The sequence below is a fragment of the Sorex araneus genome, chromosome 3 (assembly GCF_027595985.1).
Source record: "Sorex araneus isolate mSorAra2 chromosome 3, mSorAra2.pri, whole genome shotgun sequence".
In the NCBI taxonomy this organism is placed as follows: Eukaryota; Metazoa; Chordata; class Mammalia; order Eulipotyphla; family Soricidae; genus Sorex; species Sorex araneus.
This window is the reverse complement of record NC_073304.1, coordinates 111,696,861-111,717,783: the sequence shown is the minus strand read 5'-3', so window position 1 is coordinate 111,717,783 and position 20,923 is coordinate 111,696,861. Positions and strand designations below refer to the sequence as shown.

At 59.4% G+C, this 20,923-nt stretch overlaps 1 protein-coding gene and 1 pseudogene across 5 annotated transcripts; one reads left to right on the top strand and one right to left on the bottom strand.

Moving 5' to 3' along the window:
- Positions 1 to 5,329: 5,329 nt before the first annotated feature.
- LOC129403621 (60S ribosomal protein L23-like) lies at positions 5,330 to 5,925 on the bottom strand (annotated as a pseudogene).
- Positions 5,926 to 7,887: 1,962 nt separating this feature from the next.
- ZMIZ2 (zinc finger MIZ-type containing 2) lies at positions 7,888 to 18,944 on the top strand. 5 transcript variants are annotated; one of them, XM_055133054.1, is made up of 21 exons: positions 7,888 to 8,095; positions 8,561 to 8,823; positions 10,757 to 10,828; positions 11,401 to 11,530; positions 11,610 to 11,724; positions 12,214 to 12,416; positions 12,539 to 12,734; positions 12,856 to 13,092; positions 13,195 to 13,326; positions 13,640 to 13,717; positions 13,988 to 14,054; positions 14,720 to 14,864; positions 14,930 to 15,140; positions 15,400 to 15,505; positions 15,617 to 15,774; positions 16,233 to 16,300; positions 16,650 to 16,718; positions 17,092 to 17,336; positions 17,461 to 17,630; positions 17,701 to 17,940; positions 18,389 to 18,944. In XM_055133054.1, the coding sequence occupies exons 4-21, from the start codon at positions 11,481 to 11,483 to the stop codon at positions 18,494 to 18,496; spliced, it is 2,598 nt and encodes an 865-aa protein (XP_054989029.1). In that variant the 5' UTR covers positions 7,888 to 8,095; positions 8,561 to 8,823; positions 10,757 to 10,828; positions 11,401 to 11,480; the 3' UTR covers positions 18,497 to 18,944. The 5 variants fall into 5 exon arrangements, with proteins under 5 accessions (XP_054989029.1, XP_054989030.1, XP_054989031.1 ...); XM_055133055.1 differs by having other exon boundaries at positions 10,731 to 10,828; XM_055133056.1 differs by lacking the exon at positions 8,561 to 8,823.
- The last annotated feature ends 1,979 nt before the right edge of the window (positions 18,945 to 20,923 follow it).

Here is a 20,923-nt window from a genome sequence, read left to right as displayed (position 1 = left end):
CTTCTACCCCTCTTTTACAGGTTGTGGATTGGACAACCACCAGGCCTCCATATTTGAATTAACAATACTTTATTTTCACCCTTTCCTTGGAATTCACAGGTTCCTGAACGAGAAAGGAATGATTTAACAGGAACACCTTTTCATTTATCTCTAGGATATCCATTTGTATTGGAGCTTTCCTCTGTCTCTTTATCCACAGGCATGGAGACCAAACCCCAACTGTCAAAGCCTCTAATAACTTTAAAGTGTTTTTTCCAAACATAAGCTAGGTTGCACCTATGACTGCCGAGGAACCAGACCAGAGAATGGCTGCATTCCTCTGCTGAAGTTCTCCTGCCAGAAGTTGCGATGCTCCTGTTCCAGTGCTCCCTGACTGATCCAGTGCTTCCTGAAATTAGTTGGACTCCTAATAGCTGCTTTCCAGAGACTCATTGCTGCTACCACTACTGCTGCTGTTACAAGGACCACTCTTCAGTTTTGATCCAGAAACTTCATTTCTTCAAACTGTGACTAAATGACTCTTATCATTGGTGACTCTTACCACCCCTGGACAGTGCAGGACAATTGGACTCTTTACTACAAGCACTGCTCTGGACCCAGGGTCGGACTGAAATCTTAGCACAACTAATAAGACTGTATTGTTATTTGAAATTGTGTTGTAATTTGGAATTGTTCCTCATTTTCAAATTTTGGTGTTTTTGTAAAAAGAAAAGGGGGGATATGTAGGATAACATAGCCTCAATAGTTTAGGTTTATTGGGTTACTCCCGTTACAGTGCTCCTATTCCTCTTTGTTTATTTGTAGCTTCTTTCTTAGTGTTCTGTTCACTTGTAAATAATGTTTTTCTCTTCTCCTTGAGTCCTTTGCATAGTTTATTCAGAGCAAGTCCTTTTTGTATGGACACAGGAAGACTTAACAAATGTTATGCTTTTGTAACCTGGGAGTCATTTGACTCTACATGATATTTTCCTCCAGGGCATCTGTTCTCTTGACCTAAGCCTCAGCTGCCCTTACTTCCTAGCACCCCCAAAGCACGGTCCCAACGTGGGACAAGAAGGACCCAGGGCAAGCGGTGAGTTGTGTGCTACCCTGGCATCGAGATGGGCCTGGCCAAAGTGCCTAATGCTTAACTATAAGTTAAGAGCTTGATCATGAACAAATGCTGTCATGATCCAAACAGTGATACTAGATTTGGACCCTGCTAGGGCTAGGAAAGACTAATCTGGCCTGAGCGCTGTAGTCTGAGATGAGGTGACCCCCGGAGAGCAATTCTAAAAGTTTAATGCATCTCTTGCTATGCCCATACAAAATGATTAATATTGTGAATGCTTATATGTTTGTTGGACAGAGAGGAGAAACACAACCATGGGATTTCATCCTTGGATGGGTCCTGCTGAAAGCGTATCTGTGCTAGAGAATAGGTGTTCTGCTATGTTATTGAACTTTTTGTGCCTAGCATTTTATTTTATGGTTAAAATCTGTTCTAAACAAAAAGGGGGGAGATGTTGGAATATTTCCCCTTTTCCAGCTGCCTTCTGGAGTTTTGTCACAGAAACCTAGCTGATCTTTGACCCACAGATCTAAGGTGCTAGCCTAGTCTTTGGGATGTAAATTTCAGGTGCTGTCTAGTTTGTAGTTGACATGTAGATTTCTTGCTGCAGCCCAGCCTGGTCTTTGGGATGTAAATCCAAGTGCTTTCAGCCCAAAGAAGGCTTCAGCTTTGGTTTTGGTTTTGTATCTTGTTTCCAGGGGCAGATCCACAGGGCCAGATCGACCAGAGAGATCAGGGAGAGACAGGTGGAAGGAGAGAGAGAAGCCAGAGAGAAGCAGTTGAGAGTAGATCCAGAGAGAGGCCAGAGCTGGGAGTGAGGGAGATGAGAAAGTTTGAAGATTGAATAAACGGTAACTAATCAGCAACCAGCTTGGTCCTCGTTCTTCCTTCGCCTGTCCTTGACCACCGGCCGTCCCGATCCAGTCCACACACTCCCGATCCAGAGCACCGAACGTGGGCGGTGAGGCACAGCCGCCCGGAGAGCCCGCGAGTGCACTTATTCGAGTTGACCTGGACAAATTGAGATTTGGGGGGGTCTGCTTAGCAATTCTCAGGACTTACTCCTGGCTCTGTGCTCAGGGATCATTCTTGGTGGTGCTCAGAGGAGTGCATAGAGTGCCAGGGGTTAAACCCAAGGCAAATGCCCTCCCCACTGCCCTATGGCTCTGACCCCTGGTCGAGATTTGTGTCAGAAGAGAAACAGGCATGGAAGGGGCAGTCCCAAGAACAGAGCATGGCTGCCACCAAGCAAGGGACCGGGGGCCTCGGGGAGCTCTGCCTGGACAGTGAGGTCTCACTGCGCCACACCAGCAAGTACAGAAGAAGGGGCAGGGTGAGGAAGGGTGTCTTTATTTTTTGGACCACATCAGTAGTGCTCCTGGCTCTGTGCTCAGGGATCAATTCTAGTGGGGCCTGGGGACCATGGGAGGTGCTGGGGTTGATTCTGGGTTGGCCACCTGCAAGGCAAGCACTTTTTATTGAAATTCAGTTTTCCAGGTACTGTTTTCAGTGCTAGAAATACAGCAGAGAGTAAACCAGACCCCACCAACATCACCCCCAAGGGTGAGGAGTAGCACATGCTTGGCATGCGGGAGGCCCAGGCTTGACCCCAGGCTACATGCACACGCACCCCAGTAGTGACCCCTGAGCACAGGCAGATTTGGCCCAACCCCTGAAAGAAATATACCAGAAGCCCTCACTGTCGAGGGTCTTCCTTAAGTTCGAGTTCAATTCCCTTAGGAGTGATGTCACTTGAGATTTGATCCTGTGCCCAAAATCACCATGTTTGTTGGTTTTAGTTTATGGGCCACACCTGGCAGTGCCCAGGGCTTAGTCCTCATTCTGCACTCAGGGATCACTCCTGGCAGGGCTCAAGGGATCCTATGAGGTGCTGGGGGTTGAAACTGGGTCAGCCTCATGCAGAGCAACTCCAGTCCCCAAAATCATGTTTTGACATGACTCACAGTCGGCTAGACTAAAGCAGGATAAAAGTCACACACCAGCCACATTCTTCTTCAGAAGCGTTTACGGAGAGGGGAGGAGTGGGAGTGGAGAGCAGTCTTCCCAGCGAAGACACCAGACACCCACTCACCTGTGGGCCCAACCAGCAAGGCCGAGCAGGGGACAGGCCGACACCCAGGCTTCTTCATCTGGGCCTTGTTTCACTCCTCAGAGAAATGACACAGGCCACTTTCATGTGGAAGTTCCAGCTCTGATAATCACCTGAATTATTTAATAGGGAACCACCCAAGGGACGCAGACGCAGCTCATCTCAGAGCAAGCCTGGGTGTTTGGGAAAATGCCAGGTCTGCCGACAGTGTCTCCATCCGCAGAGGTGCGAGAGCCAGCGGCAAGGCAAAGCCTTTGTCTGCATGGACACTGGGCAGTCAAGGCTGCCAGTGGGCTGCCTGGGGTCTGAACAGGGACAGAGGTGGGCGACAGCTGTGGTCCAGGCTCAGTGCCTCTGCGTGATGACCACATTGACAGACTGGGAGGGTCATGTCCTTGGGAGATTGTCAGAAGCATTTAGGGGTTGCCACTCAGGGACAAAAGCGAGTGTGGGTAGATCAGTTTAACAGTGTGTGTGTGTGTGTTGTACATGTGTGACTATGACTTGTGTGTGATATATGTATATGTGTTTATATTTAGTTTTTGGTACCAAGGACCAAACCCAGGACCTCATACATGTAAGACACACACTCTAGTACTGAGCTATGTCTCTGGCCTTATGTGTGTGTGTGTGTGTGTGTGTGTGTGTGTGTGTGTGTGTGTTGCATCTTGAAACAAGTACAGAGCTGGGGGTATGGCTCAAGGGGTATACCACACTATCTATGAAGCTTTGGGTTGGAACCCTGACACTGCCTTCTCCCAAGCACCGCTAGAAGTAGCTCTGGTGGTGACCCACAAACAGGGGAGTGATCCTGGCCCCCCAGCATTGCCAGGTATGGCCCCTGCACCAATAAAGATAGAAAGGAGGAAGGCAGGAAGGAGGGAAGGAATGGAGAGAGGGATGGGCGAGGAGAGAGGGAGGGATAAATTCTGCGTGATCTGTGTTTGTGGTATGGACATGTGTATGAATGTGGTATACAAGGAGAAAGAAGGGAAAATGTGGCCATAGGAGAATGTAAGAGATATTTTCAAAAGCTGGAGAGATGTCTTCCTGAGCCCTCCCTGAGTGCAGAGCCAGGAGTCAGACCTGAGCACCACCTGGTGTGGCCCTCTAAAAGCAAAACCAAAGGCAGAGGGGAGAAACCAGAGGTTTAAATAGGGACATGTGTTGGTCATTGGGCCTGCGATCCAGGACGAATCCTGCTGGCTGCTCAGAGGACCTGGAATGGGCAAGGGAGAACGCAGATATCAGACACAGGCAAGGGGCATCAAGGACCCCCGAAACCTTCCCTGCACCTTAGCGCTGGACTTCCAGCCTCCAGGCTACAGAGGGAAACTGAGGCAGAAACAGAGGCAGAAGCAGCTGTCCCTTATGCACCTCCTATCACACAGTGCTCTGCAGCCCTGCTCTTGCTTTCTTTTCATATTATCCATCTTAATTTCAGTTTCGGAGCCGCATCAGGCAGTGCTCAGGGCTTTCTCCTGGCTCTGAGCTCAGGAACCACTTCTGGTGGGGCTTAGTGCACCAGATGTGGTGCCAGGGATTGAACCCCTCTCGATGGCATGCAAATCAAATGCCTTCCCTGCTCTCCTCTCATTCCAGTCTTATTTTCATTTTCTTTCCCAGGAATAGACAGGCCTCCACAGCATGATTGCCTGGGACAGGTCGGGGTCCAGAGCCCAGCCAGTGCCCGGCATAGAGCAGGCCGACATACTTGTTCAGTGAACTAACATTTTGCAAAGGAAGCAGAAGACAGGATTCAAGTGACTCGAAGGAACACATTTCAATAGCATAAAAAGTAACTGGGGTTTACTATGGATCCAAGAATAGAGAAATAGCATATGGTCTAGCCACATTGTGGAATATTATTCAGCCTTCAAAATGAAGGAATTTCTGAGATAGGCAACAACATAGTTAACTGCAACATAATGAAGGACCATCACCTGATTCCATTTATATGGAGTAGTCAAACTCATAGAGAGAGAAGTAAAAGCTGGTTCGGCAGAGGCACGGAAATTTAATATTGCTTTTAAAAAAAAGGGTATTTTTTGTTTTTTGGGGGGAGCGATTTATTATTAACAGATGGAATCTATTGAGTCATATCCCCTCACCCCCATCCTGGAAGCAAGTACTTTTAATGGGTTCTTTTTAACAAATACACTATAAAATCATGCTATGCTGCTGGCACTGGAAGCAATCCTGGGCCATAAGTCTGCACACTCCTTTGCAACTGGTCCAATGCCGACAGAACCTTTCATTTCACCTTTATTATTTACCATGACCCCTGCATTGTCTTCAAAATTAAAAAAGACACCATCTTTTCTATGATATGACTTTCGTTGTCGTTTTACCACTGTTGGATGTACCTTCTTCCTGAGCTCCGGTCTGCCTTTCTTTTTTTTTTTTTTTGCTTTTTGAGTCACACCCAGCGATGCTCAGGGGTTACTCCTGGCTTTGCACTCAGGAATTACTCCTGGCGGTGCTGGGGGACCATATGGGATGCCGGGGATCGAACCTGGGTCGGCCACGTGCAAGGCAAACGCCTTACCCACTGTGCTATCGCTCCAGCCCCGGGTCTGCCTTTCTTGACCGTGTCCCCCACACCAGCAGCGGGCATCCCTTGATCCCCTTGATCCCCTTCACTGAGATGATGTACAGATTTTTGGCCCCTGTGTTGTCCGCACAGTTGATCACAGCTCCTACCAGCGACTGAGGAGATCTGAAACTTGGCCCCGGAGGACCCACCCCATCCTCGCTTCGACATCTTATAGGCCGGAAAGGGACAGAAAGTGTTTTGTTTTGTTTTGTTTTGTTAAAGAGGGGACAAACATATGGGGGCAGAGAGATAGCACAGCAGGGAGGGTGCTTACCTTGCACACAACCACCCCTGCACCCCATATTGATTGATTGATTCCTGGGATTGATTCCTGAGTATAAAGTCAGGAGTCATCCCTGAACACTGCCTGATTTTTTTTTTTCTTCTGCTTTTTGGGTCACACCCGGCGATGCTCAGGGGTGACTCCTGGCTTGTGCACTCAGGAATTACTCCTGGAGGTGCTCAGGGGACCAAATGGAATGCTGGGAATCAAACCCGGGTCGGCCACATGCAAGGTAAACGCCTACCCGCTGTGCTATCGCTCCAGCCCCTGAGCACCACCTGGTGTGGCCCAAAAGCAAAAGAGAGGCCTCTGAGGTGCCTTCGCTAGGACAATGCAGGGCTGAAGCCTGTGACTGTGGGGATCAAACTTGGAGCCTGAAGCTGTATCCTCAGTCTATCATTATTATTATTATATTTTGATTTTGGGGCCACACCCGGTGCTGCACTCTGGAATCACTCCTTGTGTGGCTTCAGGAACCATATGGAACGCCTGGGATGGAACCTGGTTCTGCGGTGTGCAAGGAAAGCACTCTACCCGCTATACTATCACGTTGACCTCTCAGGGCAGTACTTTTAAATTCTTATTTTATTTTTTTGGTTTGGGAGCCACATCTGACAGTGCTCAGGGCTTACTCGTGGCTATGCACTCAGAGATCACTCTTGGCTGGCTCAGGACCATATGAGCTGTGGGGGATGGAAGCTGGCTCTGCTATGTTGAAGACAAACGTCCTCCTTGCTGTACTGTCACTCTGGCACCTATTTTTTTTTTTCTTTTTGGGTCACACCCGGCGATGCACAGGGGTTACTCCTGGCTTTGCATTCAGGAATTACCCCTGGCGGTGCTCAGGGGACCATATGGGATGCTGGGATTCGAACCCGGGTTGGGCACGGGCAAGGCAAACGGCCTACCCGCTGTGCTATCACTCCAGCCCCCTGTTTTTTTTTTAAATAGGAGGCTCCCTCAGGAATTCAGCACCCCTCTGTCCCCAGTGCTGGGGGGGGGAGGGAAATGGAGCCAGGGTGAAATTAGGGGTTCACACAGGCTGAGCACCTTCCCTGCCCTGGTGTTAGTGTTTAATGGGAGAGAGAAGACGAGTTCTGGAGCTGAATTGTGCGTGCATGTGCTTGATGGCACTTAACTGGGCGCAGGGAATGATGAAAGCGGCGAAAGCATGTACATTCATCACCAAAACTCATCAATCGCAGATGATCAGGAGGATGTGGTTTTCCTAGAGGGAGCATAGGAAAAGCCGTGGATAACTGTGGCAACATCTGGAAAGTGCCACAGCCCAGATGCTAGTTTCACCTGGGGGAGTGAACCCTATAGTTAAGGAGGTGGTGTCACATGCACGACGACTTACCGAAGGTGAGCGGCGGCGCAGGGACAGCTCACCTTCGCCGAACCGGCCCCGCCCCGCCCCGCTCCGTCCCACTTGCCACGCCCCCACCGGAACGCTCCGCCTTCAGCCCCGCACTGGACACGCCCCCTCGCGTGGCCCCACCCCGCCCCAGTCACGTACCACCGATAGCCCCGCCCCTCCACCGGTAGCCCCGCCTGCCTCTGGTAGCCCCACCCCTCCGCTGACAGCCCCGCCCCTTCCCGTCATCCCCGCCCCAACAGCCCCGCCCCGGGCAGCCCTGCCCTCCCGGAAACCCAGCCCCTCCCCGCCCCTACCCCGCCCCTCCCTGCCCCTGCCCCGCCTCTGCCCTTCCCCACTCCCCCCCGCCCCTATCCCACCCACCCCGGCCCTGACGGTCCTCACCCCGCCCCTATCCCGCCTGCCGCTAACCCGCCCCGCCCGCAGCGCGAGCAGGAAGGGTCCGCGCCGCCGGGAAGGTGCGCGGGGGCGCGGGCGGCGGTGCTGTGCGCGCGGCCGCCCGCCGATGACTCTGGGCTCGGCTGCTCCGGCCTGGGCGGGCGTGGCCGGCGTCATGCATATGCATGCACGTCATGCATATGCATGGACGCGCGGCTCCATTGTGCCCGGGCGCGGGCGGCGCGATGGCGCGGGCGGCGGGCTGAGAGCGGGCGGCGGCACGGGCCGGCCGAGCCCAGGTGAGTCCGCGGGGCGCGGGGCGGCGGCCGGACCGGCGGGCCCCGAGCTGGCCCTCGCCTGCGGGCCGGGCGTCCCTGGCTGGCCTGCGTGGGTCTCCCGCGTCCCCGCCTCTGCCCGCGCTGGGCGCTGCTCCCGGGAGGGCCGCGGGTCGGGGCCGCGCTCTGGGCTCCCTGACCGCCCCGCCCTCCCCGGGACCGCCGGGCGCCCCGGGGCCGGACGGGCGAGGGGGCCTGCGGCCAGGAGGGAGGAGGGGAGGGCCACTGCGCCCGGGGTAGGCCAGGGCCGGTGAATGACTGACAAGGCCAGGTGTTCACCTGTCTTCCATCCCCCCGTGGCCGCCACGTACCCATTTCCCACGCGGGAAAACTGAGGCCCAGAGTGGCGCTTGGCCTTGTCAGTGTGTGGTCAGTGCCTTCCGGGTGAGCCCCGGCACTCACAGTGCCTGTCCCGTTGTGCCCCCGCAGGTGAGTGAGCTGGACTCGGCCCCGCCTGCCCCGTGCCCTCCCGGGACTCTGGGCTCCTGCCCGGTCAGACGCGGAGCATCCCGGGCGGGGGTCACTCGCGTTGGCGCTGGAAGGTTCCGGGGAGCTGCCCGGAGGAGGTGTAACCCGACACTGCCGGGCCCGGGCTCCCGCCCTGTGCGCAGGACCGGCAGGAAGCCGCCGCCCACTGGGGCACTGGAAATGTCTGTGGTCTGACAGCAGAGCACTGGGATTCCCCCAGCACGGTGGGTGCCCCGGCAGCCTGCTGCCCTGCCCCGAGGCTGAGGTCTGCACCCCGCGCCGCACTCCTGCTGCCCTTTGTGTCTGGACAGTGACGGGGCCAGACAGCCTCACGTTTGGGGTCGGATAGAACGGCCACAGGCATTCCTGGAGACGGCTTCATTCTTGTGGGCGGTGCTCCCGAATCACTCCTGGTGATGCTCGGGACCGTATGGGGGGCCGGGGATGGAACCTGGGTCCGCTCTGGCAGGGCAGGTGCCCTCCTGCTTCTCGTCTCTGATCGTCTTCATGCACCTGTCAGGAGCGCCAGAGGGGCCTTCCCCAGCCTGCCTGGGGCAGCACCTGCACAACTGCGGAAGGACACGGAGAAGGGCCAGATGTCAGCCCCGGGTCCACGCCCACAGCGTCCCTCGGAGCATGTCAGCCCCACGTCCGCGCCTGCTTCCTCCCCACTGCTTTGCCCCAAGTCTGATCTTGTCATTTCCTGGGCATCATCTTGAGGTGGTCACGCAGCGTGTCTGCTCCCTGGTGTCCGGGGCCTGTCACAGTGGTCCTCCTGCCCTGGTGCAGGCGCTCTGCAGGGTGCACAGCTGGTTCCGTGGCTCCCAGACCTGGGGCTGTGATCCAGGTCGGGAGGGAGGCTTGCCCTCCCCGCCGGCTGTCCAGGTGTGCCGTTGCAGTGTTGGAGCGGTTTGCTTCGTGTCGGAGGAGACTCGGGCGCGACATGCTGCTCCCACGCCCACTGAGGAGGGCATCATCTTTGATCTGAGCCATCAGTTCTCTGCTGTCTGGTGTCCCCGTGGGCCATGTGTTTGTTGCTGTGGCACCTGGATTTCTTTCTACTCCAGCCCCGAGCCCCGTGCTGGCAGACGCGGGGCAGTGGGCACGGGCCTGGCTTCCTCCTTGGCCTGCTTACTCAGCGCACAGGCCTTTCACCCTTCCTTTCCCGGAGTTCTTGATGTTAAATCTGCATTTTCTACCACTCTAGATGCCAAGGATTTTCTTCTTTTCTTTTTTTTTTTTCCAGTTGTGAGGCTCTGCCTGGCAGTGCTCGGGGCTGGACTGGGCTGTTCCCAGTACAGTGCTCAGGGTCACTCCATGTAGTGCTGGGGAGTGAACTGACCCCAGGGCCCTTGTATTGCATCTGTTCCCACCCAGTCTGCCTGTGGGTTTCCTTAAAGGCTCACCGTTTCCAGGGCTGGGATGTGACTCGTGGTAGAGTGCTCACCCTTCATGTGTGAGGCCCTGGGTCAGTTCCTGCCATTGTCTTCCCCCCCCCCGCCCCCGTACAAGCAGGGGCCGGAGCGTTAGCACAGCAGGGAGGGTGTTTGCTTTACATGCGGCAGACCCAGGTTCCACCCCCAGCCTCCCACATGTCTCCCAAACCTGCCAGGAGTGACCCTGACATAGCTAGGTGTGGCCCCGAAAGACATAAAAACAACCAAGAGATTTCCTTGTTTTGTGTTGGCATGTAGACCTGTGCCCAGTGTATTGTGTGGCATTTCGGTCCTTTTGTCTCATGCCCGGGGTGCTCACTGCCTTTGTGGGCAGTGCTGTCCTGTCAGTGGTGTCCAGTCTTTGTCAGAATCAGGTCAGGGTCAGAGAGCTAGCACGCAGCAAACCTGGGCTCCGTGCCGGCATCCCATAGGGTCCCCGAGCACCACCAGGAGTGATTCCTTAGTGCAGAGCCAGGAGTAACCCCTGAGCATCGCCAGGTGTGGCCCAGAAACAAACACAAAAGAAGTCAGGTCAGAGTCTGTAAGCTGGCCTGGCCTCTTGAGCCCCCATGGGCCTCTGGACACAGCCCCATGGACCCGGCTGCAGGCGTGTGCCCTGGGGTCGCTCTGGGCCCTGGCCTGTGAGAGTGTGCGGGTTTCTGTTGGTGCCACTCCTTCTTCTGCTCCCCGCACAGCTGTCCTATTTCACTTCCCGCTCAAGCCTTAGGACCTCCTGAAACCACTTTGCTGGCTGCTCCCTGCTTTCTTGTGGGATCTGATGTGGGGGTGCAGGGTGAGTTGGCATTCAGCTGCCCTTTCCTCTCCGAGTCCCTCCCTCAGGGGGATGGCCCAGTGAGGCACACTGCAGAGGTGGAGCTGCCTGGGGCGAGCACTGGGTCCGGTGTGGATGGGCCATCAGCTCGCCCCAGTGCAGAGAGGGTCTGAGATCAGACCCCGGCCCATGGTGGCACACAGGGAGGTCAGTGTGGGGACTCCGGTGGTACTGGGGGTCAGGGCTGAAGCACTGCCGAAAGGCTTGTTCTGGAAGCTCAGCATTGAGAGGGGGTCTGGAAGGGCCCTGCCCCTGCCTCAGTGTTTCCTGTGGTTCTGAGAGGACCCGGAGCTGAGGCACCCCGGGGCTCCCACGGGCACCCCAGCCTCCCCAGGGCTCCCAGAGGGGGGGGGTTGGAGGCCTTCCGCCCCACAGGGTGCCACACCTTGGTGACCTCCGTGGCCCGTGACCTGCAGAGGTGGAGCACAGCTGTGCGCCGGGGAGAGGATGCCACGTGGTTTCTGGGGACCCCTGACCCTGCACAAGGCCCCCTAGCCCCTTGCTGCCTGAAGTTTACCCTCCTGTCCCTACAGAACAGCTGAGCCCCACCTAAGCGCCAGGGCAGCTACGACCTGCACCCCGTGGATCTGGCCTTTAGGCTGCTCTCAAGCCAATGAACCCCATGAACCCCATGAAACCTGCCCTGCCCCCCACACCACACAGGTGAGCCAGGTGCACACCCGCGGGACGGGAATGTATGGGCCCCAGTCCAGCTGTATGGACCCACCTGCTCCCTTTGCAGTGATGGTCCATTCGCTTACGAGGCGGTGCCGTGGCAGCAGAGTGTCACTCAGCCCGCAGGGTCCCTGTCCGTGGTCACAACCGTGTGGGGAGTGGGCAACGCAGCACCGAACCAGGTGAGAGCTCGATGCAGACTAGAACCCCATCTCGAGCCTCAATCAGCCTCCCTGCCTCTGTTCCCCCCGTCTCCCTGCCTCCCTGACTCCTGGCCTCTGCTCCCCGGCCTCCCTGCCTCCCAGCCTCAGCTCCCCCGGTCTCCCTGCCTTCCTGCCTCCCAGCCTCAGCTCCCCCAGTCTCCCTGCCTCCTGGCCTCTGCTCCCCAGCCTCCCTGCCTCCCGGCCTCTGCTACCCCAGTCTCCTTGCCTCCCAGCCTCAGCTCCCCCAGTCTCCCTGCCTCCTGGCTTCTGCTCCCCGGCCTCCCTGCCTCCCAGCCTCAGCTTCCCCAGTCTCCCTGCCTCCTGGCCTCTGCTCCCCCGGTCTCCCTGCCTTCCTGCCTCCCGGCCTCTGCTCCCCGGCCTCCCTACCATGGAGACTCTGGCATGCAGAGGATCTGCTGGAAAACATGTGATGGCTGGTCCCTGTCAGTACCTCTGACTCCCTCCTAGGTCTTGGGGAGCACAATGGGCCCTGCGGGGAGCCCCCCCGGCAGCTCCGTGATGCCCGGAATGGCGGGCAGTGGCTCAGCCCTCAGCTCCCCGCAGGGCCTCGGACAGCCGGCATTTGGTGAAGGGGGCACCGCCAAGGGCTATGTGCAACAAGGGGTGTACAGCCGCGGGGGCTACCCAGGGACCCCTGGCTTCGGCACCGGGTAAGCTGGACCACACCCGCCCCCACCTTCCACCTGCAGCTGTGTGAGTGCTGTGCGAGTAGGCCCGGGTGTGTGGAGGGCCGGGTCCCCCCTGGCCGGACTGAGCCCTGGCTCTCCCACAGGTACTCCGGTGGCCCTGGGGGACCTGCGGGCCTGGGCGTCCCCTCACATGCCGCACGACCTTCCACGGACTTCACGCAAGCAGCCGCTGCTGCTGCTGTGGCTGCTGCTGCCGCTGCCACAGCCACGGCCACAGCCACAGCCACCGTGGCCGCCCTCCAGGAAAAGCAGAGCCAGGAGCTGAGCCAGTATGGAGCGGTGAGGCCCGGGGTGCGGAGTCTGGGGCCGAAGGGGTCTGCAGTGTGCCAGGGTGGCCGGTGAGGGGTGGGCTGAGGCCAGGGCTGACATCGCGAGCACTGGGCCCCTCTCCCCTTCCTAGATGGGGGCCGGGCAGCCGTTCAGCCAGTTCCTGCAGCATGGAGGAGCCCGCGGGCCCGGCAGCCTCAACCCAAGTGGCGTGGGAGGGCTGATGGGGCCTGCAGGCATGAACCCCGCCCGGGCGGCGGGCATGGCACCCCTGTATGCAGGACAGCGCCTGCCCCAGCACAGCTACCCGGGCCCCCCGCAGACCCAGCAGCTGCCCCGGCAGGGACTCAAGAGAACCTACTCGAGCGAGGTGAGTGAGCACCCTGCCCTGGAGGACCCAGGACCCTTGTGCCCTGACTGCCACCCCGACTCTTGTGCTCAGCCACCCGCATCTTGTTGCTCCTGTCCGCAGGTGTACCCAGCGCAGCAGTACCTGCCAGGGGGCCAGTACGTGCCTGGGCCTGGGCAGCACCCAGCCCCGTCCCCCTACCCAGCTCACAGGCAGTCCCTGGCTACGTCAGGGGCCCCTGGGCTGCACTACAAGGTGAGGGGGGCCTCAGGGAGCTCTCGGTTCCCCTCAGCGCCCGGGTCATTTGTGTGTCCTTCGTGGACACTGTCCCATTCCTGCCGCTTGCTCTGGGGAAGCCCAGCCCTGGCAGGCCGCCGGGCACACCCGGACCGGCGCTGACCTGGCTCCCAGGATGAGGACTTCTGATCGGGAAGCCGTGTGCTCCTCTCGATGCTCGGCAAACACGGAGAGCAAAGGGCAGAAGACGGAGGCCAGTGCTGGGGGGAGGGGCTGGGACTGCCCGGTGCCCGTGTCCAGCCCGGCCGCACCCCTGCTTCTGTCTCTGCAGCCCACAGAGGAGCTCAGCGGGCAGGGTGGCAGCTTCAGCGGGGCCAGCGTCGCCTACGGCCAGCCCAGTCTGAGCGGGGTACGGGTGGCTGGTGGGAGGTGCGGGGAGAATGGCCAGGCAGGAGGCTGGGGACCCCTGCCCGGTGCCCTGGAACCGCCCCACCTCTTCCTGCCCACCTTCCCCAGGGGGTGGCCCCAAGCAGACTCCCACCCCCGACTCTCGAGCCTTGCCTGTGCTCGACCCCACAGCCCCCCCCTTCCATCCCTGGCTACCCCAGCTCCCCCCACCAGGGAGCCCTACCTGCCCATAGTCCCCAGCGGCAGCATCCCCTCCATGTCCACCAATCAGGAAGTCAAGTCTGCATTCCTGCCTGACCTCAAGCCCAGCGTGAGCGCGCTGCACCCGTCACCGCCTGGTGAGTGCCGCCACTTGCAGACTGTCCAGTCGGTCAGGGCCAGGGAGGCAACAACGACAGCCAAGCATGGCTGCTGCGTGCATGGCACTAAGAGCCCCCCCTTGGGACACGCACATTCCCGTCCCGTGCCCGGTACCTCGGAGCACTGCCCCCCCAGATTCAGGAGACTGATGCCCTCTCCAAGTCCATTCCTGGCCGAGTCCTGATTTGTGAGATGGCTGCAGCTCCTGTGCTGAAAGAGACAGACCAGCAGCACGCGGTCCCCTGGCTCTGAGGGAGGGACCCCGAGGGACACAGGGTGTGGCCTGGAGACAGAGAAAAACCCTGGCCGCCAGAGGCCGCCAAGCTGGTCCTGACCCCGTAGCACCTGCTCGGCTACAGCAGGTGGCCTGTCACCTCATTGGCCTCCCAGACCCCCTGAGAGCTGCAGGAGCACCTTGTGGCTGACTGGGCTGGAGGTTGGTTCCTGCTGGTGACCGGGGCATCTGCCGCTGGACAGGAGACCAGAGGGGCAGAGTCAGGACACGTACGCCCTCCACCCCCTCCCCCGAGTCAGGAAACGTTCCCCCTAGAGTCAGGACACGTCGCCCTACTGGAGCCCAGTGCGGTCCCCGGGACGGTGTGGAGGCCCCGCCTCCCCCGCCTCATCCGCGGACCTGCTCCAGGCAGCGGCCCTTGCGACGAGCTGCGGCTCACCTTCCCGGTGCGCGACGGCGTGGTGCTTGAGCCCTTCCGCCTGCAGCACAACCTGGCCGTGAGCAACCACGCCTTCCAGCTGCGGGACTCTGTCTACAAGACGCTGATGCTGAGGTGAGCCCAGCCCCCCGCCCCGCCCCGCCCCGCCCCGCCCCGCCCACCACCCTCTACGCTCGCAGGCCCGACCTGGAGCTGCAGTTCAAGTGCTACCACCACGAGGACCGGCAGATGAACACCAACTGGCCGGCGTCGGTGCAGGTCAGTGTCAACGCCACCCCCCTGACCATCGAGCGCGGCGACAACAAGACCTCCCACAAGCCTCTGCACCTGAAGCACGTGTGCCAGCCAGGCCGCAACACCATCCAGATCACCGTCACGGCGTGCTGCTGCGTGAGTGCCGGGCCGCACCGCTCCCGTGTGCCATGGGCAAGGGGGTCCAGTGAATGATGGAAGCGGTGGAGCGCTGTCTGGCCTTGCCCTCTCTGCGGGACCCGGTCTCTGGGAAGAGACTCACCTAGAGGGGATGGGCAGGCACCCTGCTCATTCCTGGGCAGCAGCAGTCCCAGCCCCGCCTGTGGGCCTGCAGGCATTCCTCTGTCACAGGCGCGGGGTGCTGGCCTGTGCCCTAACCCGTCCTCCCCCCCCGCAGTCCCACCTCTTCGTGCTGCAGCTGGTGCACCGGCCGGCCGTGCGCTCCGTGCTCCAGGGCCTCCTCAAGAAGCGCCTGCTGCCCGCCGAGCACTGCATCACCAAGAGTGAGTGCCTGTGCACAGTGGTGCCAGCTCCCAGGGCCCCGGGACTGGGCAGCCGGCAGTGGTGGCCCTGCTCAGCAGCCCTAGCTCAAAGCTGTCCCCTGATGTCACCAGTTAAGCGGAACTTCAGCAGCGGCACCATCCCCGGCACCCCTGGCCCCAATGGAGAGGACGGTGTGGAGCAGACGGCCATCAAAGTGTCCCTGAAGTGTCCCATCACCTTCCGCAGGATCCAGCTCCCTGCACGAGGCCATGACTGCCGCCACATACAGGTGGGTGTGCAGCGCAGCACTGCGGGCCCCCCGGGGCGCCAACCCAAGCACCCTACTCTGAGTACCCGCTGGTGGCTCTGCTGGTCGCTGTTGCTCTGAGAGCTTATTCCTCCAAGCACGAGGGTTCTTCTGGTCTCAGGGGTCTCGGTTCAAAAAGGCAAGACTAGGGGTCCCAGCTGCTTCCTGTGCCTCCTTATGCGGACACGCTCAGCCCAGCTCTGACCCGGCTTTAACCCTGAGGAGCCCGTCCTGGGGAGGCATGGCCCCCTTGCTAGTCGCAGGAGAGCCCAGTGCTGAGGGCTTTCAGAGTTACTAGCAGAGCCCTGTGCTCCATCCCCGTGCTCTCATACCGTGTCCCCCTCCGCCCCCTGCATCCCCACCCTGTGCCCCTGCACCAGGAGCTGCCAGCCCACTAGTGCAGCCAGAGTCCACAGCCCTCATTTTCATTCTCTACACAGTGCTTTGACCTGGAGTCATACCTGCAGCTCAACTGCGAGCGGGGGACCTGGAGATGCCCCGTGTGCAAGTGAGTGTCAGGGACTGGGGACCGTGTGTGTGTGAGTGTGTCAGGGTGGCGGGGGGGGGGGGGCGTGTGTGTGTGGTGTCTGGTACAGGAGACCCGTGAGTGAGTGTTTCAAGCATAGGAGGAACCTGTGTGTGTGTCAAGGATGGGGACCGGTGTGTTTGTGAGGGACAGGTTCCCACTTTTTGAAAGGCATCCTCAGCAGCTGTCACACAGTTCCACGAAATGCTCTGCCAGGTACTGGGGTTCCAGGCAGAACCTGGCCCAGGGCACCATGTGGGTTCATGCAGTCTGGAACACACTTAGTCCTGGGAAGAGCAAGGCCCCAAACCTGTCCCTTTGTCCTTTGCAGCAAGACGGCGCTGCTGGAGGGCCTGGAGGTGGACCAGTACATGCTGGGCATCCTGATCTATATCCAGAAGTGAGTGTCCCGTCCTGCCACAGACCCCGGCCTACCCAGCCATGTCCTTGCTGGGCACCACAGAATAGCCCAAGTGCCTGTCCATCCTGCCAGTGTGTCTGCGGACACGGTATCCACAAGGACATGGGAGTGTGCTGGCTGGCTGTGAGCGTTTGTTTGATTTTGATGTTTGGGCCACATCTGGTGGTGCTCAGGGCTGACTCCTATCACTGTGCTCAGGAATCACTCCTGGTGGGGCTCAGGGGTGGGGTGCCGGGGATCAAACTGGGTTGACAGGTGCACGAGAAGCCCCGTGCCCACTCTCCTGTCTCTCTGGCGGGCTCTGAGCATCTAAGTGGTTCTGCCGGGTGCTGAGCCTGCTCTGTCCACGCAGCTCTGACTACGAGGAGGTCACCATTGACCCCACGTGCAGCTGGAGGCCGGTACCCGTGAAGCCTGAGCTACACATCAAGGAGGAGGCGGACGGACCAGTGCTGAAACGCTGCCGCACCGTGAGCCCAGCCCACGTGCTGCTGCCCAGCGTGATGGACATGATCGCTGCCCTGGGCCCCGGGGCCGCCCCTTTTGCCCCACTGCAGCCACCTCCAGCCCCGGCCCCCGGCGACTACCCGAGCCAGGGTGAGTAAGCAAGCACAGAGCCGCACCCCTGTGTGGTGTGGCGGAGAGCGGGCAGAGGGCGCCCTGGGACCCCGTGCATGTACAGCTGCAGGACCCTCGCCTGGACCTACCTGTCCTGCTTCAGGTTCCGGCTTCCTGGGCCCTGGCCCTTTCCCCGACTCCTTCCTGCCCACCACACCTGGCACCCCGACGCTTCCTGACTTCATCCCAGGACCACCCCCCATCTCCTACCAGTCTGACATTCCCAACAGCCTCCTGGCACCGGACAAGCCTGCCCCTTGTGTCCCTGGCCAGGTGAGTGCCCAGCCAAGGGGCTGGCCCCAGGGTGGGGGACGGCTGTACCAGGTTCTCCTTCCCCCCTCAGATGGTACCAGCAGGGCATCTGGACCCAGCCCACAACCCTGGGCCACCAGGACTCCACAACCCCAGCCTCGGCGCCCCCCCGGGACCCCAGCTGCACCACCCAGACCCTCCCCCGGCCTCCCGGCAGCCCCTGCGCCAAGTGAGCTCCGGTCCAGCTGGCGAGCTGACCTTTAACCCTGCCACAGGTGTAATGGGGCCCCCCATGCCTGGTGGCGGGGAGGCCCCGGAACCAGCCCTGGACGTGAGTGCAGACCCCGGGTGCCGAGACATTTGGGGGCTGGTTAGTCAGTGTCCACGGGCTTCAGATGAACCACGCTGGCCCTGAGATGTAGTGAGCAGCAGGGGTCAGGCGATGGCTGCCCTTGGGCAACGAGTGGGGGTGGGGGCGTTCCCTGTGCCCAGCACTGGACTCTTGGGTGACCTGTGGCACGTGGTTCTGGAGACCACGGCCAAGGGTCTGGGCTGACCTGATGCAGGTGGTCTGTGAGCCTCCCTGCCCCTTGAGTGTCCCAGCGGGCGTTTCCCGGGTTCCCCCAGCTCTCTGAGGCCCTGACCCCGCGCCCTGGGATTGCTGGGCCAGCTGATCCCTCCTGCTCCATCACGGGCCAGCCGAGGGGCGGAGGGGTGGGGGGCTGGGGGCTGCAGCCCTGCGACGCCCAGCCTGGCCCCGACCCTGTGCCCGCCTGCAGCTGCTGCCAGAGCTGAGCAACCCTGACGAGCTTCTGCCCTACCTGGGCTCTGCCGACCTGCCCAGCAGCAGCAGCGACGAGCTGCTCGCCCTGTTCGAGAGCAGCTGAGCCACAGCGCCCGCCCCGCCCCTGAGCCCACAGCGCCCCCGTCTGGCCACTCTTGCTTGCTCCCACTAGCCATGTCATGTCGTGTCCACCCTTGTGTTCCGGTTCTTTCGGGACCCACAGGTCTGCAGCAGGGCGGGTGCTGTGTCTGGCTCGGGGCCGCAGTGGGGTTCCTCCTCCGGCCCCCGCCCTAGGTGGAGGCCGGGGGTGGACACTGAAGCACAATGGACGTGTAAGGAGACACTGCTGCCCCCCAAGGCTGGCCTGAGTGTCCAGCTCCCTGCCCCCTGCTCCCGGGAAAGTGAGCACTTAGCCCTGCTGTGTTTTTAAAGCCCCAGACCACACACACTTGCCCCTCCTTCCGTCAGCTCGTGCCCTGGGGAGGAGCCTTGCATCACTGGCTCAGCGCCCAGTGTCGGTCTGTCGTCTATTAAAGGTCTCCCTCCCGGTGGCCCTGCCTTCTCCTTCATCCTCCACCCTGAGCCAACTGGGCGGGCCCCCGAGTTCATCCAGCTTTGGCCCAGCTAGTCCCACCCAGGGCTGCATTTTCTTTGTCCCTGGAATTTTCCAACTTGGCTTCCACTGGAGAGCTATTTGGTGACATGTCACTGGTCTGGTGACACATTTACCTCTGTGTCACCGTCACGGGGGTGCCTTGCTGGCTGTGTCCCTGCTCGGGGGTGGGTTGGGAGTGGTCGGTGGGTTGGGAGTTTGTTGGGCCGTCCCTTGGGTGGTGCTGGTAGCTTTGGCCCTGGGGCTGCCATGGTGCATATGCTCGCCCTGAGCTGAGCACCTGCAGCAGGACAGGGGCCAGGGGTATGGACAGGCAGCAGCAGGGCTGCCTCCTGCATCTGCATCTACAGCCATCCTGGGTGGAGTGCGAGGGTGCGGCCTTTCTTGCAGTGAGGCAGCAGGCTGGGCACGTGCTGGCCAAGAGCTGGCTGAGGGTCGTTGTGTCTCCAGCACCTTCCAAGTCTGGCTGTAGTGCAGACGAGCCAATGGGTGCCAGCTACTTTCAGACCCCTGGCATCAAAGGGCAGAGCCCAGACACCTGACGCAACGTGGGCTGGAGCCTGGGACCATGTGCATACAGAGGACTGCCACCCATCCTGGGCATTGTGACCAGCAGAGACAGATTGAGGCCTAGGGAACACTTGGCAGCAGGGTAGTGCCAGGGGTCCACCCTGAGGTCAGGCATGCTTGCTAAAGTGATAAAGCAGAGGCTGGAGACTGGACAGGGGTTCACACAGGTGACCTGGGTTTGATTCCTGGCACCACATACAGTTCCCTAAGGAGCCGAGTATGGCCTCCACCCCACAGAAGACATGAGACAGAAGAATCAGACAATTTGCAGCTGTTCTGCGGAGGCCCTGGGCAGGCTTGGAAACTGTCAAACTGTCAGTCTGTCTGTGACCTCCTGATCCTCAGCAAACAGTGAGGGGGTGGGGGGTAACTCAGCACTGATTGGAGCAGTCTCCAATTGTGGGGGTCGAGCCTGGGCCCCATACGCTCTGGCCTCCCAGCCCTCTGAGCCCTCCACTCACCCCAGAATGTCTGTTCAGTTTTGGTTTTGGCCTTCTCGCAGCATGCGAATTAAACTTGGGTGGTATCAGCCCTTTCAGCAACCCCCAGCCTGGAAGACACACAGTACACATGGAATAGTGGCCAGGGTCACGTGGCAGCTCCCCCAGAACACCTCCCCACCACAACAGAAGGCCCTAATGAAACGGGAAGATTGGCAGATCTGTGGAAATTCAGTAATACTCTAATGGTCAGAGTCAAAGAAGCAAGCACAGATGTGATTTGAGACAATATACTGACACTGGCTGTGAAAGCAGCGTTGAGAAACAAACGTACCAGAGTGGCGAGAATATAGGGGTCAAGGCATTCACCTTGCACATGGTTGACCCACATTCAACTCCTGGCACCACAGATGTCCCCCAAGCCCTGCCAGGACTGATCCCTGAGTATCACCACTGATGTGGCCCAAAGCATCCTCCTCCCAGAAGAAGGAGCTGTAAGAGATCTGGAGGCCGAGGAGACGGCCCGTGGGACCGGGGCCCTGCTTTGCATTTACAGCATCCCAATTGGATTCCCAGTACCATAAGGCGCACCCTGACTACTTCCAGGATGACCCCCCAAATTTTTTTTAAAGGGGAGGTCTGGAGTGATAGTCCAGCAGGTAGTGTGCTTGCCTTGCACACAGCTGCCTGGCCTGGATCCCCCAAGCCCCACCAGGAGTGATCGCTGAGCACAGAGCCAGGAGTAACCTGAGCCTCACCAGGCATGGCCCAAAAAGCAAAAATTAAAAATTACAGGGACCAGAACAATAGTGCAGCTGATAAGGCACTTGCATCGCGCAAGACTGACCCCAGTTCAATCCTAGCATCCTATGTGGTCCCCCAAGCACTGCCAGGAATGATCCCTAAG

Excerpts from the sequence above, each read along its gene's own strand:
- ZMIZ2 (XM_055133057.1), top strand. The coding sequence starts at position 11,481 with ATGAACCCCATGAACCCCATGAAACCTGCCCTGCCCCCCACACCACAC. Across the intron at positions 12,417-12,538 it reads ACCCCTGGCTTCGGCACCGG|GTACTCCGGTGGCCCTGGGG; the intron begins GTAAGCTGGACC and ends GCTCTCCCACAG. Across the intron at positions 14,055-14,719 it reads GCTGCACCCGTCACCGCCTG|GCAGCGGCCCTTGCGACGAG; the intron begins GTGAGTGCCGCC and ends GACCTGCTCCAG.